General features: G+C 41.1%; 1 protein-coding gene across 2 annotated transcripts; it reads left to right on the forward strand.

The window, feature by feature from the left end:
* Positions 1-4,440: 4,440 nt before the first annotated feature.
* Positions 4,441-14,800, forward strand: lgi3 (leucine-rich repeat LGI family, member 3). 2 transcript variants are annotated; one of them, XM_005473078.4, is made up of 10 exons: positions 4,441-4,585; positions 4,938-5,238; positions 6,044-6,115; positions 6,726-6,797; positions 10,273-10,344; positions 10,488-10,559; positions 10,868-11,037; positions 11,147-11,311; positions 11,396-11,486; positions 12,687-14,800. In XM_005473078.4, the coding sequence occupies exons 2-10, from the start codon at positions 5,036-5,038 to the stop codon at positions 13,414-13,416; spliced, it is 1,647 nt and encodes a 548-aa protein (XP_005473135.1). In that variant the 5' UTR covers positions 4,441-4,585; positions 4,938-5,035; the 3' UTR covers positions 13,417-14,800. The 2 variants fall into 2 exon arrangements, with proteins under 2 accessions (XP_005473135.1, XP_005473134.1); XM_005473077.4 differs by having other exon boundaries at positions 4,465-5,238.
* The last annotated feature ends 27 nt before the right edge of the window (positions 14,801-14,827 follow it).

Here is a 14,827-nt window from a genome sequence, read left to right on the forward strand (position 1 = left end):
CCCTTGCTTTCACATTTCACTCACTTATTTGGAGTAGTAACACCTGACTGAGAGCTCTAGCTTTATTGTCTTATATAAAATGATTATCAGTTTTACTGACATGTTTGCGACTCTGCGATTGGCCGTCGAAGACAAGTTCAAACGTGATATATTCGTGATCGGAAGTGGCCTGTTGTGACAGACACTTAGTAACTTATTGAATTTTTGGTCACGTGTGAATGCATCAGTGGCTCCTGACTCACCAGGCCTGACGTCAGCTTGTCCTCAGATTCAGCCAACTCAGTTACTGCTATCAATCGGCCGACGGCCTCATGGAGACACCCGAAGATGAAGTTAATGATTTAATGCCTCAGAATCACCTGTTTTTTTGTGCCCTTGTCTATCTCTGTTAATCACCTCGTGTAAAGAATTCCAGAGGAAGTGTCACACATGTCAGACAGTTTTGTGAATCCACTGCCTGGAGCGGCTCTGATTTTCCCCGAAAAGAACTGAGGTGAAGCGAATTTCACCTCTCCTCCTACTCTGTTTTTTTTTCTTTGCTGTTTCCTGAACAGTCACCATGCCAAACCATGAAAACCAAACAGAAATGGAAACAGAGTGACAGAGAGGTCTTTTCAGGCTGCTTGGCACATAATCAGAATGGGATGTGGGTTTGAAAAGGAGGAGAACGGCGACGCTGTTCAACAGAGTTGTGACGTAAAGTTCCAGTTGTCCAAATAGGGTTGATTCCCGGTAAGGCAGGGCTTTGGGGAGAAGAGGTGAAAAGCCTGGATTTTAGAACACCTTCGTGCCAGACAGCAGAGGATATAATGAGATGGTGAGAGTTTGGCAGACGAGAACACTTGTAATGTTCGATGACTAATTTTTGCCAAACTCAGCAAGTGTTCCTCTTAATGTTGAGCTCTCAGAGTGAGTGGTAACTTGGCTGAACTTTCCTTGATTGCCCGAAGGGCTGATATGAAACAAAGCAGTTCAAAAGGCACAGCTGCTAATTCCATATAATTCCTGACTGAGAGATGTGCTAAGGGTGCACTGCCTGTAGAAGCACAGTCCTCGAAGTTTATCCTCAGGGCTGTTGGTGCAGTTACAGAATAAGCCTTGGATTATTCATGTTCTACTCGTCTTATGAGAAAAAATATCAAATTATTTATTTCTGCTGGCTATAACTAACTAATTGAAACAAAACTATGAAGAATTAAAAGTGAAAATGATGCGACAGTGTGCAACTTTTTTCAGTTTAATAGTGCTTTATATACAGTTTTTGCTCCTTGTTTGCTATATAGGCCACAAATGTAATGCACGGCTTCATTTGAACTGCTTTAATCGCAACCAGAAACAAGCAGACAGGGATATGTTCCTCTGGAATAGGTAGAGACCAAAAGGAGGGCTAAAAATGGGCAGAGATGCGATATTAAACAGATGATGACACACACACAAAAGCTGTAGTATTATTTGCTTCTTGTTGAGATTCACAGTGCTGTGTAACACTCTTGAGCCACCCCTCGTTTCTTTATATTTTGCTAGGGAAATAGGAAGTAGGTGCGGCAGTTTACTGAAACATGCAAACATACATGGATTTCCATGCATGTATACAGTATATACGTGAAAAACAGAGTTTGCACAGTTCTACTAAGCTTGAAAGTCAATATTAGGTATGACCACTTTTATTCTTCAACACACACTGCTTCAATAATACGTGTGTGTATTTTTCTATAGGTATGCTTTCAGCAGTATGTTTGGGATCATTAGCATGCTGAAGGATGAAACCACTGCCAATCAATCACTTATTGGTACTACATGGTTAATCAAAGTCTGACTGCACTTTTCTGTATTTATAATTCCATCAAATTTGATAAGATCGTCACCATCACTGGCTGAAGTGCAGCCACAAACTATGATAGAGCCTCCACTGTGTTTTACATATGGCTGTAGACACTGCTGTACGTCTCCCCTGACCTCCTCTGTAAATACTGTTGACAATTTGAATTTTTTAAAAACACACTGCACACTACCCTGAAAACCCGAGCCACGTTTTTGGCTAATATGTCCTCGTGAATCATCTTGTTGATAAGAAAATAATATTTTAAAGCTGTCAGACTGTGTTATCTTTGGCATTTTTCATAGATTAAACTAAAGAAATGGGAATAAATTCTTATTATTATTATTATTATTTTTGCAGCAGGCTGCTAATGACAAAGTGGTTTTTTGATCCACAGGTCAGTGTTAAGTGGCTTGACAAACAAAAAGATTCCTTTGAGAAAGGGTCAGATACAAGAACCGGACTGACGATGAGTGAAAAAGCAGCCAATATCCAAAGAACAACTTTGCAGTGCGTTCAGAACACCTGGAGAACTATTACTGAAAATAACATCTCAAAGTAAAATATAAAGAAATGAGGGGCGACATTTTTTTTTTGCACAGTACTGTAGATCGGTGCCACTTTGATGCACTTCTAAACTGCGTGACACTTTGTTCTAAGCCGAACTAAAAGCCTGCTGCGGGTACGCTCACATCATGACTAAAGCTGACTGGAAGACTTCTCATCTCTGTCTTGGCAAACAAAGCAATTCAGTGTTTAATTTTTAAGGGTTCATTGTTTAAGACACTGAAATCATGCATGCTCTGATGTCATGATCGACTGAATTCACACAGCACATTTTTCCAAAACAGTATTTAAAATCGACACCTATGATTTACTAAGTACACTTGTATGGGGAGAATTTTGTGGATTAAGCTCAGCGGCATTTCAGATTCCTCCGCCTCACATGGGCCATGTTAGGGTTTCCAGCTGCTGTTTCATGCTCCCTTCTTTATGCCATGCAATTATGCTGGTTCCCACCGGAGGTTTTGGATTGGGTGGAGCTCTGCAAGGACTTAACTGCTCCTGACTTGGCATAACTTGCATAAATCTACAAATACAGTTAGCACAAAAAAAACGAGACAAGTGCAAACACGCCACACGGAGTACAAAAGAAAATAAACAATAAAAATAGCTACTGTACAGGAAATGGCATTCCTAAACTGGATAAGGCACAAAAGGGACACCACCCAACTTTGTAACTGCTTCTGGAAAGCTGTTGCTGCAGCTTCACGGGTTTGAAGATGTCTTTTCAAAAACACAACACTCTTTAGAAGCTGCTCATAGATATGAATCAGACTGTCCCAAGGCAAAACATCTAACAGATTACAAATGTATGCCTCATTCAGACATTTTTTTGTATTTTCTGCTTTTGGACATCAAATAAAGGGTTTGATTGTGTTTCATACAGTAAATCAGAAGAGAATATGAGACTAAAAAATCAAAAGCAAAATCACACTTTTGGTTACATGTGTCTGTTAAGAGTTACCCTCTACTTTAAAAAAAAAAAAAAAAAAAGTACAAAGAGCTGCTGCTTTGAATCAGATGATTAAAACAACATGCTGTGCGTCTGGGTTGGGAACAATGTGCTGAGACCTGGACAGACAGCACGTCGCAGGGTCTCTGCACTTGTGACAACAGAGTCGTTGTGCAGGAAAGCTGGTAATGCCTGGCACTGAGGTTGCAGCCCCTGCCACCAGCTACTTGGCCACAGTGCAGCTGAGAGCCCTAAACGTGCTGTACATTTTATTGACAACAGCACCACCTGGTGTCTGGAGGCAGTACTGAGCGTGACAGGGATTACGTCTAAATCACGCTGGCAATCTGATGTTTATCAGATATTAGATGATTGTCTTCATAATACTGTTGCTACTTCTTTTGATAAACAAAATGAAAATATTCTAAAGAAAAAATATTAGTTTTTGTAGAAATGGGGCTTGTAGAAAGGCACAAAGAGAGGCTCTTATAGCTCATTTTATTGCATTTAGCAGTAGTAAGTATGTGTTTTACAACATTTAAGCAATCAAGATTTCGATTTATTATTTAATTGAGAACACTTTTTTGAAAATCTAAAGCTCACTAAACAAGTTAGGTGATTGAACTTACTTTTGGGGTAATTGCTGTGCAGACAGTGGTTTTAGTTGTGTCAGCACAAAGAAATAGTACACCTTTCTTATATTTGTAACTGATGAGTCTAAGAAGTGTCCAACAGTTTCATATTGCACATTTGTTTATTCTGATCCCCATTACCTGCATTATATATTTAAATAGATATCAAAGCAACGTGTATCATCATATAAACAATCTGTAGCAATAACAGACAAAAAACAAGGCTTTGCTTTTCAGCCATTGTTGTTACTGATTACATTTTTCCCATTTACTTACACATTTGACTGCAGATACTGAGAAACTCATTTCAGGTTATTTCATAATATAATAATACACTTCTGTATATTGGGCAGCATTCATGTTTTCTTCCTCATTTTTTTCCTCCCTTGTTTTTGAGTGATGTTTATTTTAATACCTTCAAAATAAGAAAAATCTCCACACTGACTGCTGTTTAGAAGCTGACAGAATAAAAACACCCTCCCACACATGCAACCACTGACACATGAAGTCATGCACGCACATTTTCCCTGCGTCTTTGATGCCTCCTCGTCTGCTCTCCTGACTGCAGAAGCTTGACGGGATTCTGCACCTGATGAAACGTCTTCTACAAGCCCTAAAGTGAGACCCTCTCATCTTCATCCCGTCTCTCCCTGCTGCCGCCGCTGTTTTAGAGGTTTTCTGCATGCGTAATAGTAAATAATTCACTGTCAGCGGCACTGCAAACAGGTCCTGGTGGAGAGAAAGCAGCCTCGCTCATCATTCCTGCAGTGTGCATCCTGGCAGCAGCTCCTGACAGGGACACAGAAAAAGACTGCACAGATCCAGGGAGGCTGCAGAGCACCCACACCCACCGAGGATACACAGGATTACCCTTATTCTCCCTCTTTTCTGCCTTCCTTTCCTCTCTCACCCACATCCCATCTTATCTCTCTCTCTCTCTTTCTCTCTCTTTCGTGCGCTTGTGTTGTAGGCAGGCTGACCACCGCCTCTCAAACACGCCACTTGCTACTGATCTAAAACTTTAAGAAGAAGCTCACTCAGACAGCTCCCCTTTCCTCCCGACCAACGATGCTGGAAATCAGACCAAGATGGGTGAGGCTAGCCTGCTTGTCGGTTCTGTGTCTGTTTCTCTGCCTGCCGGGGCAGTCAGACAGCAGGAGAGCCCCAAAGATACCCCGCTGCCCTGCAACCTGTTCCTGCACCAAAGACAGTGCCTTCTGTGTGGATACCAAGGCTATCCCCAAGAGTTTCCCCCCTGGAATCATCTCTCTGTGAGTTCTCTGTTTATATGTTTCCCTCTCGCTCAGCAGAAGCATCTTTATCTTAACCTGTGTGAAATCTCGGCAGTCTGCAGGCTGGCACCGATGGCTACATCACTGATGTCACCCTGCGTTATGTAATGATGCATGAAAAACCCCTCGCTTGCCTTTTAGTTACTTTAAAGTGAACAAAGGTGCGTCTCCTGCTGATGTTTTCACGATGCAGCGCGCCTCTGCATTGGCAGCATTATGTAACGGTGACAATAATGTCCCTTTATGCCGAAGGCATGGTAAACTTAGTTGAGGGAGCACGGCAGTAAAAATCCTAGCAAGCTCCAGGGAGGAATACTAACAATAGCTCCCCTCTCTCACTGCAGGAGACCTGCTTCTCCTCTGAGAGATTTAATCTTGAAGAGAGCACAGAGAGCTGCTCGGTAAATGGAGCACAAATAATGAGGAGTGAAAGCTTGACTGGGGCAAGGTTATGTTTCACCGAAAAGGTTACAAGGCACTGATGATGTTAACCCCCATAGCTGGTGAATTGACTGTTGGGTCAAGGGAATTGAAGAGCACGGGCTGGTGGTGGTGCCCTCATTTAGCAAGAGAAAAAAGAGTAAAGTTGTGGTGGCCTAGTTTATCAAATGATGCAGCCACGACTGCAGTTCAAACTGCAAGCACATGACAGGCAAAGATGACAGGCTTATAAAATGACAAAGAAATGGTACAGTAAATATTAAGAATATGGCATTTTCAACCCTTAAACACAAACATGGCGTGTGACACATCTGATGACATCTGTTGTTGTTTGTCTACACAGGACGATGGTGAACGCAGCCTTCACTACGATCCCTGAGGGAGCTTTCTCACACCTTCACTTGCTGCAGTTCCTGTGAGTTGTCTGACCGCGCTACACCCTTAAAACTGCACAACATCGCAAACTTTTGACTCACAAGCTCTCACGCAACCAGTGTACAGCTATTACCCCCTTTATAAAACGCACACACGCCGTCACGGCGCTTTGTCACACAGGTACGCTTTCATACAGCACGCGGGCGTCTTTTGTTTAGCAGGGACAATGAAAGGACTTGAGCCACTGTACTAGAAATGAATGGTTATTGAAAACAGTGGTGACAGCGCAAGTAATAAGGGTTAAGTGGCTCTGTATCAGTGTCATTGCCAATGACTGACTCCCTTCACTTGTGCTCTTCCAAACAAAAGGGCCTTTATGTCCTCAGATGCAATCATAAGTAAGGCGCTCGTGTGCACTTCTGCATCTGTGCGTCTCCTTATAGTCCTAATGTGTTATTGTTCAAAACATTTGCCTTGCATTGAGATTTACACACTGAAATCGTGACAAATCGTTTTAGGATAGCAGGACATTCGCTTTTTTGTTTGTTTTTTTAGACACTTTAAATGGAAACCAGCTGCTTTGTGTCTTCTGTTGTTGGACATGTATAACTCTAACTGTAAGGTGATTTAACTTTGCCTCCTTTGTGCAGACTCTTGAATTCCAACACCTTCACTACTATTGCTGATGATGCTTTTGCTGGTCTGGCTCACCTGCAGTACCTGTGAGTGCCTCACTTTCCTCATTTGCAAATTATTATTTATATTATTTTTATTTAGTTATTTAGTCTTTAAGGCAATAAAACTCATTGTAGTATCATATTTTGCTTTTCATTAATTTCCTACTGTCTTATATGCACTGATAACAAAAATAGTATCTTTGGTTTTTGTTTTAAAATAAGAGTTAGTATAGTACAGAGCAAAAATCTCCAGTCACCCCTCATTTCTGTATATTTTGCTTCCAGATTTTCTTGTGATTTCTTAAAGTGGTCTTGATCAATAGTTCTCCAGGCTTTCTGAAAGTCTTTTGAAAGTTTCTTTGGTTTTTTTTTTTGACATTGACTGCTTTTTCTCCCATTTTCAGTTCAGTCCTTGTACCTGAAATATTTTTTCTTTGTTTATTGTTTTATTACCAAACTCACTTAACTATTTTGCTGACCTTTATGTAGTTATTCACAAATATAATTTTAATTTTAATCTTAATAAAGCTACTGATGCTCCTGGACAAGATTTTATTTTCACCCTGGATAGCTTCGATCTTTGTTAGATCTGTGATCCATGTGCTCGATTTAGTCTGCCGTTCTGGGGTCACACCTTTTCATTTTTATGCTGTGGAGTTTCCCATCTCAGATCAAAGCTTACCCTCTATGACAACATTTTGCCTCTAAAAAATCTGAACAGAAACATTACACCTCCTCCTCAAAAGCATTAATCTCACCGCAGTCACCAGTTTAATTATTTCCTCACCCTTTAATTCTGCTGCTGCTTTGGTAAATGACTATGATTACAGTTTAACCTGTGCATTCAACTCTCTGGATCTATTTAAAACCCACACTGTCAGCTTTACAGAGTCTTCTTCATGATACACCTCTGAGCTCCGTCAGCCTAAACCAGTGGGATGACTCAAATGGCTGTCTAAGAAAATTGAATTGGCTGTACATGAGCAAATGTACCTCGATCACATACTCCTCAATGCTCTCAATACTGCCAAATCATCAAATTACTCAGCTTGGATGAGACAAATAGTCTAACCTTATATTCAATAACCTCAAACAGCTCTTGTTAAAATCACTGGTGACCTCCTTTTTGGATTAGATCCCAGGCTTCTCATCATCCTCATCCTCATCCTCCTTCAAATTCAGTCCCATTTTTGACATAATTTTCCATCCTCTGTTAGAACGACTGCCAGCATCAGAATCCAGGACACAGGACTACAATGGTTCACATCCTACTTTTCTAACAGGAAACAGTTTGTTGAAGGCTCTCTATCAGCCTCATTCACACATCCTCAGAGATGCTGGGACTCATAATTTATAATAATTTCATAATTTATCTCCTTCCTCTCTTAAAAATTGTTTCTCCTTTTGGAATACAGTTTTATTTCTGTGCTGATGAAACACAACTTTATGTTTCCAAAAAACCCAACACCTATGTCCCCCCTTTTATCCCCACCACCCACCTATAAGCCATCACCACTTGGCTGGCAATCAATCAGGTCAAACTAAATGGCAATAAAAGTGACGTTATCCTTATTGGCTCAAAGTAATCGCTTTCAAAAATATACCCTTGAAGTCTTGGATTCATCTTGGACAATACTCTCTCCTTTGCTGCCCACCTCAGTGATGATTTACAGTCAGCCTTCTTCCACCTGTGTAACATTTCCAGACTACGCCCTTTTCTTTGGATTATTTTTAATGCCATTCTCATCTACCTAAAAGACTCATTCATCAGCTCCAAATGGTACACAACTCTGCAGAACAGATCATCACTAAGTTTAAATTTAATGGATCGCCATTGAACTAAGCGAAAACAATATTTTGCTCATTATTTTCAAAGCTCACAGTCACTTGGTATCCCAAAATCTCTCAGACCTCCTTTTTCTCACAAATCTTTCTATATTCTACTTTCCTGACTGGTCCCTGTGTCAGACATAATACTGTGTGTTTCCAGTCATAGCAGACAGTTCAGAAAAGAATTAACATCAAAATATGACACTTGCAATGCAGTGAAAGCATACCTGGATAGGTAAAAGATACTGCAACAGTATCAGTCATGGATTGGCCTCCGCTGAGCCTCAACTTTATTGAAGCAGCGTGGGATCATGGTGACAGAGAACAGAACAAAAGGCAGCAAACATCTGAAGAAGAACTTTGAATGTCTTTCAAGAAGCCTGGAGAACTATTCTCATACCAAATATTGATTTTTCATTGTATAAACATATATTGTGTTTTCCTTATATACTCTATTTCCATATTTCTTTTATGTTTGCCCATTTCAATAAATCACTGCGCCTCCCATTTCCTGGTAAAATATAAAGAAATGAGGAGTTTTGCACAGCGCTGTATTTTCGAAATAGAAATAACATATTTTCTGAACTAATAAACTGAATCTTATTGTGCTACTGTTACATTATGTTTAAAAATAATTATTTCATTGGAGCTGTCAGGGATTCATTAAACTATGTCTATAAAGTCTATATGTATATGGATTTCTTTATATTTGTATTCATTTCCATATTTATTTTTCACACTTTGATTCAAGAATTCATTTATCTCTTTACCTAGCAAAGCAAAACTGTAAAAATAAAACACAGAAATAAGTTTTATTAAGAGTTTTGGGAAATAAAAAGGCAAAGTGAAAATAGTACATAAGTAGCTGTGTAAACAAATTACTTTTAGATAATAATTTGATGGAGAAAAATCAATGGAAAAAATATACAGTTAAATAAATACAGAAGCAGTTTCAATGTTATAAAATAATTAACTAATTGAATCACAAGTATATTCATTTAGTCAGTAACAGTCCTCCATAGAGGCGATCTTATTTCTCAGTGAAGAGAATAACAGTAATCTGCACAGAATTCCGCAGTATGGCAAAGAATGGCAAAAGTAAACCAGAAAATAAATTGGCCAGCAACAGCAAGTGTTTTGCTTCCGCAGTGTGATCAAGCTGAATATGCCATCTGTGAATCGATGAGCTTTAGAAAGTCGTTAGCTGATGCTCTGGGGTGTGCAGCTTTCCATGATGGCTATGCCTCAGGCTGCTGGCCCGCATCACTGCCACTACCACTGCTACCCGCTGTGAATTCTAATAAAGTAATAATATCATATCCAGCCAGAGAGTCTGCACATGATGTACAGTATGTCCTCGGATATCAATAGACAAAGACAGAACAGGATCAAATGATGCTGAACACAGAGCTCTCTGTAAGACTGTGTGGATTTTAATCACATAAAGCTAAAACGGAAATTTAGTTTTTAACATTTAGTGTTTCATTTCTTTGCAGTTATTACAAGGAGCATTCAATAAGAATACATCCAATACAAAAAATACAAAACAAAAGAAAAAGTCAGCCCTTGAAAAAAATTGACTAATCCCTGAAAACCGTGCTACTGTTACAGCCTCCTTCCCAGTGACGACTGGCTGAATTTCAGAGGTTAACATCACTGTGTGAAATTTGAATAATTTGTCCTTCCTCAGGTTCATTGAGAACAATGACATCCAGGCTCTCTCGAAGCATACCTTCAGAGGACTCAAATCTCTGACTCATCTGTGAGTACTTTTCTGGTAACGCTTTCCAATAAAGAACCTGTTACTTAGCAACATGACCGAGCTAATAATCTATGCATTTATGCAACTAACGCAGCCAACTGCTTACTAAACATCACGACACGATGACAACTCTGTTTTTTCAGCTCTCTCTCAAACAACAACCTGCAGCAGCTGCCCAGAGAGCTCTTCAAACATCTAGACATCCTCACAGATCTGTAAGTGCGCCCACACTGAAATCCGCCTCAACATCTCGAGTGCTTTGACCCTACAGTCTGTCACTATGAACAGTGGTTTGCTCAGATTCCCCCCGAGGGCTCAGTGGAGCGCCCCACACTCCAACCAGATGGTCCACAGAGCTGTCTGACTGGAGCATGAGCTTTGTTTCTATTTCGGTTCTTGTTTGAAACACACACGTGTTTTAAAAAAATGAACTGTTTGATTTGCACTCCATGCTGAAAGATTTAAGTTTGAGCTTTCAAGAATGAACTTCACATATTTTCCCTGATCCCCACCTGCTACTTAGAGACCTGCGTGGGAACTCTTTCCGCTGTGACTGTAAAATCAAGTGGCTTGTAGACTGGATGGAGAAGACCAACACTTCTGTTCCCGCCATCTACTGCGCCAGCCCCTTTGAATTCCAGGGACGCAGAATCCGCGACCTTACACCACGAGACTTCAACTGCATCAGTGCAGGTTTAACCTTGATCTTTTATTAGACTACTATGACTGAACTCCTGACTGACTGCTAAGACTTCTCTTATGTCTCTGGCCATGACGCTGCCTCTGGTTTCTCCTCCCACAGATTTTGCTGTGTACGAAACCTTCCCTTTCCACTCTGTGTCAGTTGAGTCCTATGAGTTCAATGGAGATCAGTTTGTGGCCTTTGCTCAGCCTGATTCGGGGTTCTGCACCCTGTATATATGGGATCACGTGGAAATGGTTTTCAGGAGGTTTCACAACATTACCTGTAAGTTGCTGAGGATGAATGTGTACAGTGTGTGTTAAGGAACGGTTCCTGATGTTTTTTGACTTCCGTGTGTCTCTCTTGAAGCTCGTTCCGCTGTGTACTGCAAACCCGTGGTGATTAACAACACACTTTACATGGTCGTGGCTCAACTTTTCGGTGGATCTCACATATACAAGTAAGATTTGTTAGTTAATTTTTCACACACCACTAGAGACCTGTAAAAGTCTCCAGTATATTAAATATGAGCAGCTAAGTACAGAATACTTTATTTCCCTTTATTTTTGAGAGAGTAACTCCAATCTAATATCTGCTGGGTAAATCTGAAGCTTGAGTAAGCAAATGATTAGCTTAGCTTAACATGGAGACTGGGTATACAGGGAAACAGGGAGAATCAATGGAGCTTTAAATAGTGCAGGAACGCCACAGATCCACACACACAGGTCCATATTGTCTTCAGAACTTTATGCCAGGTTTTTCTGACACTTGGATAAGAGTGTGAAAGGGTCTGTTTTAGCCCAAACAATGATTCTTTCTTAACCCTAACCAATAGTTTTGTTGCCTAACTTATCCAAGTACTTTTGGTTCTTAAACTGTGTCTGAAAACTGAAAAACAGATCGTTTAAAAAAAATCAACACTAAATTTAGGTTTACTGTGGAATTCAAACCCGTGTTTGCCATTTATCCACTATTACCATCCTAATGTGGGCACGTTACTCTCTTTGTGTACTACCTCTCCTGTCTTTGCAAAGCCTTTCTGGCAGAAAGCCATCACACTAGTGAAAAAGATATCTGAGAGGAAGGTACAAGGATGAAGCTTCACCAAGTTCAGAGTGCAAATGGACTAGCTCAAGCTCCATTCATTAGACTCTGCAGTGAGCAACACTTGCCAAGAGGAGCAAACAGCTGACCCACCTCTCAATAGTGAGGTAGACCACACTGCCCCCTAGCTAGGGCTGAGGTAGTAGCTTGTGGCAAGAAGCAGTCGTGTTAGCAGTAAGCTGTCAGTCACAGTGAGCGTTCAGCAGTACGAGCTGCAGTTTGTTTAAAAATAAATACTGCTTGGCTGGTGTATCTTTACCTTTATAATGTAAAACAGACTCGTCAGATCACAGTGTGAAAGCTCTGATCTGCTGTCAGATGAAGCAACCAGTCACACAAGGTTTTATCAAAATATTTTCACCTCATAGCCTAAAATTACTGATGCTTTGCAGCTTTTGTGCAAGGCTATGCTGACCTGCTGCTCTTAACTTTATCAAAGATGTGATAAAAGACTTACTGAACCACTCATCTAACTTTTTGTGAGAATGCGTGTAAACCTCGTAATCTAATTGTTTAAAGTTTTGGGAATACACTGACAGCATTTCTGCTAACACAGGTGGGAAGAGGACCCGCAGCGCTTTGTAAAGATCCAAGACATTGACACCAGTCGGGTAAGGAAGCCCAACTTTGTGGAGACCTTCCAGCTGGACGGCGAATGGTACTTTGTGGTAGCAGACAGCTCCAAGGCGGGCTCCACTAGCATTTATCGGTGGTACAGCAACGGTTTCTACTCCCACCAGTCCCTCCATCCCTGGCATCGAGACACCCACGTCGAGTTCCTCGATGTCGGGGGAAAGCCTCATCTCATCCTCTCCAGCGCCTCTCAACCGCCGGTGGTTTACCAGTGGAACAGAAGCCAAAAACAGTTTGCTTTCCACTCGCAGATCACAGAGCTGGCCGATGTACAGATGGTTAAGCACTTCTGGGTGAGGAAAGTTCTTTACCTCTGTCTAACACGCTTCATCGGTGACTCCAAGATCCTCCGCTGGGAAGGGCAGCGTTTTGTGGAAATCCAGACTCTCCCCTCCAGGGGCTCAATGGCAGTGTATCCTTTCATCGTGGGCCTTCGCCAGTACCTCATTCTTGGAAGCGATTTCTCCTTCTCCAGGGTATACCTGTGGGATGACCTCACTCAGCGCTTTCAGCCCTTCCAAGAGCTCAACATGAGAGCCCCAAGGGGGTTCAGTTTGGTGTCCGTGGACAACAAGGATATCCTGCTTGCCGCCAGCTTCAAAGGCAACACCCTAGCCTACCAGCACCTGGTGGTGGATCTCAGTGCCAAGTAGACACGTGAGAGTAACACGAGGTGTTCCTGGATATGTGTCAAATGTGCCAAATGAGTGAAAGACTGTTTTTGCCATGGAAATAAAAGTCTGCTGTTTCCTCTGATGTTTTGAGCGAGGCAATTAATTAAAGGAGTATTTAAACTATTTTTATGCACTATCCCTTGATATCTGAATGAATAACATGTTCTTTGACTTAATAACACAAGTGTCATGTCACTGCTGCATCACTGCTTCAGGTAATGTTGTTTTTGGATTATGTTGTATATCGTACTAATGTGACAATGAGATGCATGTGCATCTACTGGATCATTCACTGGTAATTGTACAACTGACAGTAAATCTTCAGCAGTTTTCTAACTTCCAACATCTTGGCTAGCTGATCTGAGTAGCTACTTGCATGACATTGTATATCTATATAAAACAATGCAATAACATCAATCCTTGACTATCTTTATCTTTACGAATGAGATATTCTTGGATCTGTTTTGGAATGAGTGTTTATTCTGCATTTCTAACAAAGGGTCAGAGCAGGTCTGAGGACGCATGAGAAACAAACTAAACACAGAAACTACGTAGACCTACTTGAGCATTGGTCAGTTCGATTTTCTTATGATGTTTATAAGATGAGTCTATACAGACATTCATTGATTTTGTTATGCTGCAGATTTCCCTGCTTTTCATGACACTGGGACTTAACTAATGGCCGAGTTGGAGGTCATGTACAAAACTTTTGTGGGAGCAATACCATAAAGTCTCTCTTTCTTCTTCTTTTGGCTGCTCCTGTCACAAAAGCAGCTCATCTGCCTCCATTTCATCCCATCCCTAGGATTCTCCTCTGTCACACCAACCCTCTGTTTTTTTCCTCTTTCACTACCTCCGTGAATCTTCTCTGCGGTCTGAACCTTTCCTCCTGGCCGGCAGCTCCATCTTCAACATCTTTGTCCAGTATACCCACCATCTCTACTCTGCACATGTCCCAACCAGCGTCGCCTCTCTAACTTTGTCTCCATGTACTCATTTCTAATTCTGACAGCTTGCCCTCCTGTCTTTCTGTCATTTCTTGTCTCCAAACTAACTGCCTCTCACACCTCCACCCGCTCCACCCTGCCTTCACTCTCTTCTTTACCTCTCTTGTGCATTGTCTGTTGCTTTGGATGGTAGATCCCAGGTATTTAAACTCCATCCTTTCACGTTTCCCAAATATCCGACACTCTCTATGGAGCTATAACAAAATCACTGAATTATAAGACAAGGTCAAGATCCTATCGCAGTCTATGCTTTGAACAGTCACAAACTGTATTAATTCTTGCTGTGTACATCTGCACATGACTGGGATGGCTGTATAATTAAATCCTATAATTAATTAAATATGGGCTCCAAATAGTCTTGTGTCTTGTATTTTATGTGGTTA

The sequence above is a fragment of the Oreochromis niloticus genome, linkage group LG12, assembly GCF_001858045.2.
Source record: "Oreochromis niloticus isolate F11D_XX linkage group LG12, O_niloticus_UMD_NMBU, whole genome shotgun sequence".
Classification (NCBI taxonomy): Eukaryota; Metazoa; Chordata; class Actinopteri; order Cichliformes; family Cichlidae; genus Oreochromis; species Oreochromis niloticus.

Coding starts and splice junctions, on each gene's coding strand:
- lgi3 (XM_005473078.4), top strand. CDS start 5,036: ATGCTGGAAATCAGACCAAGATGGGTGAGGCTAGCCTGCTTGTCGGTT. Junction 5,239..6,043: donor CCCCCTGGAATCATCTCTCT/GTGAGTTCTCTG, acceptor TTGTCTACACAG/GACGATGGTGAACGCAGCCT. Junction 6,798..10,272: donor CTGGCTCACCTGCAGTACCT/GTGAGTGCCTCA, acceptor GTCCTTCCTCAG/GTTCATTGAGAACAATGACA.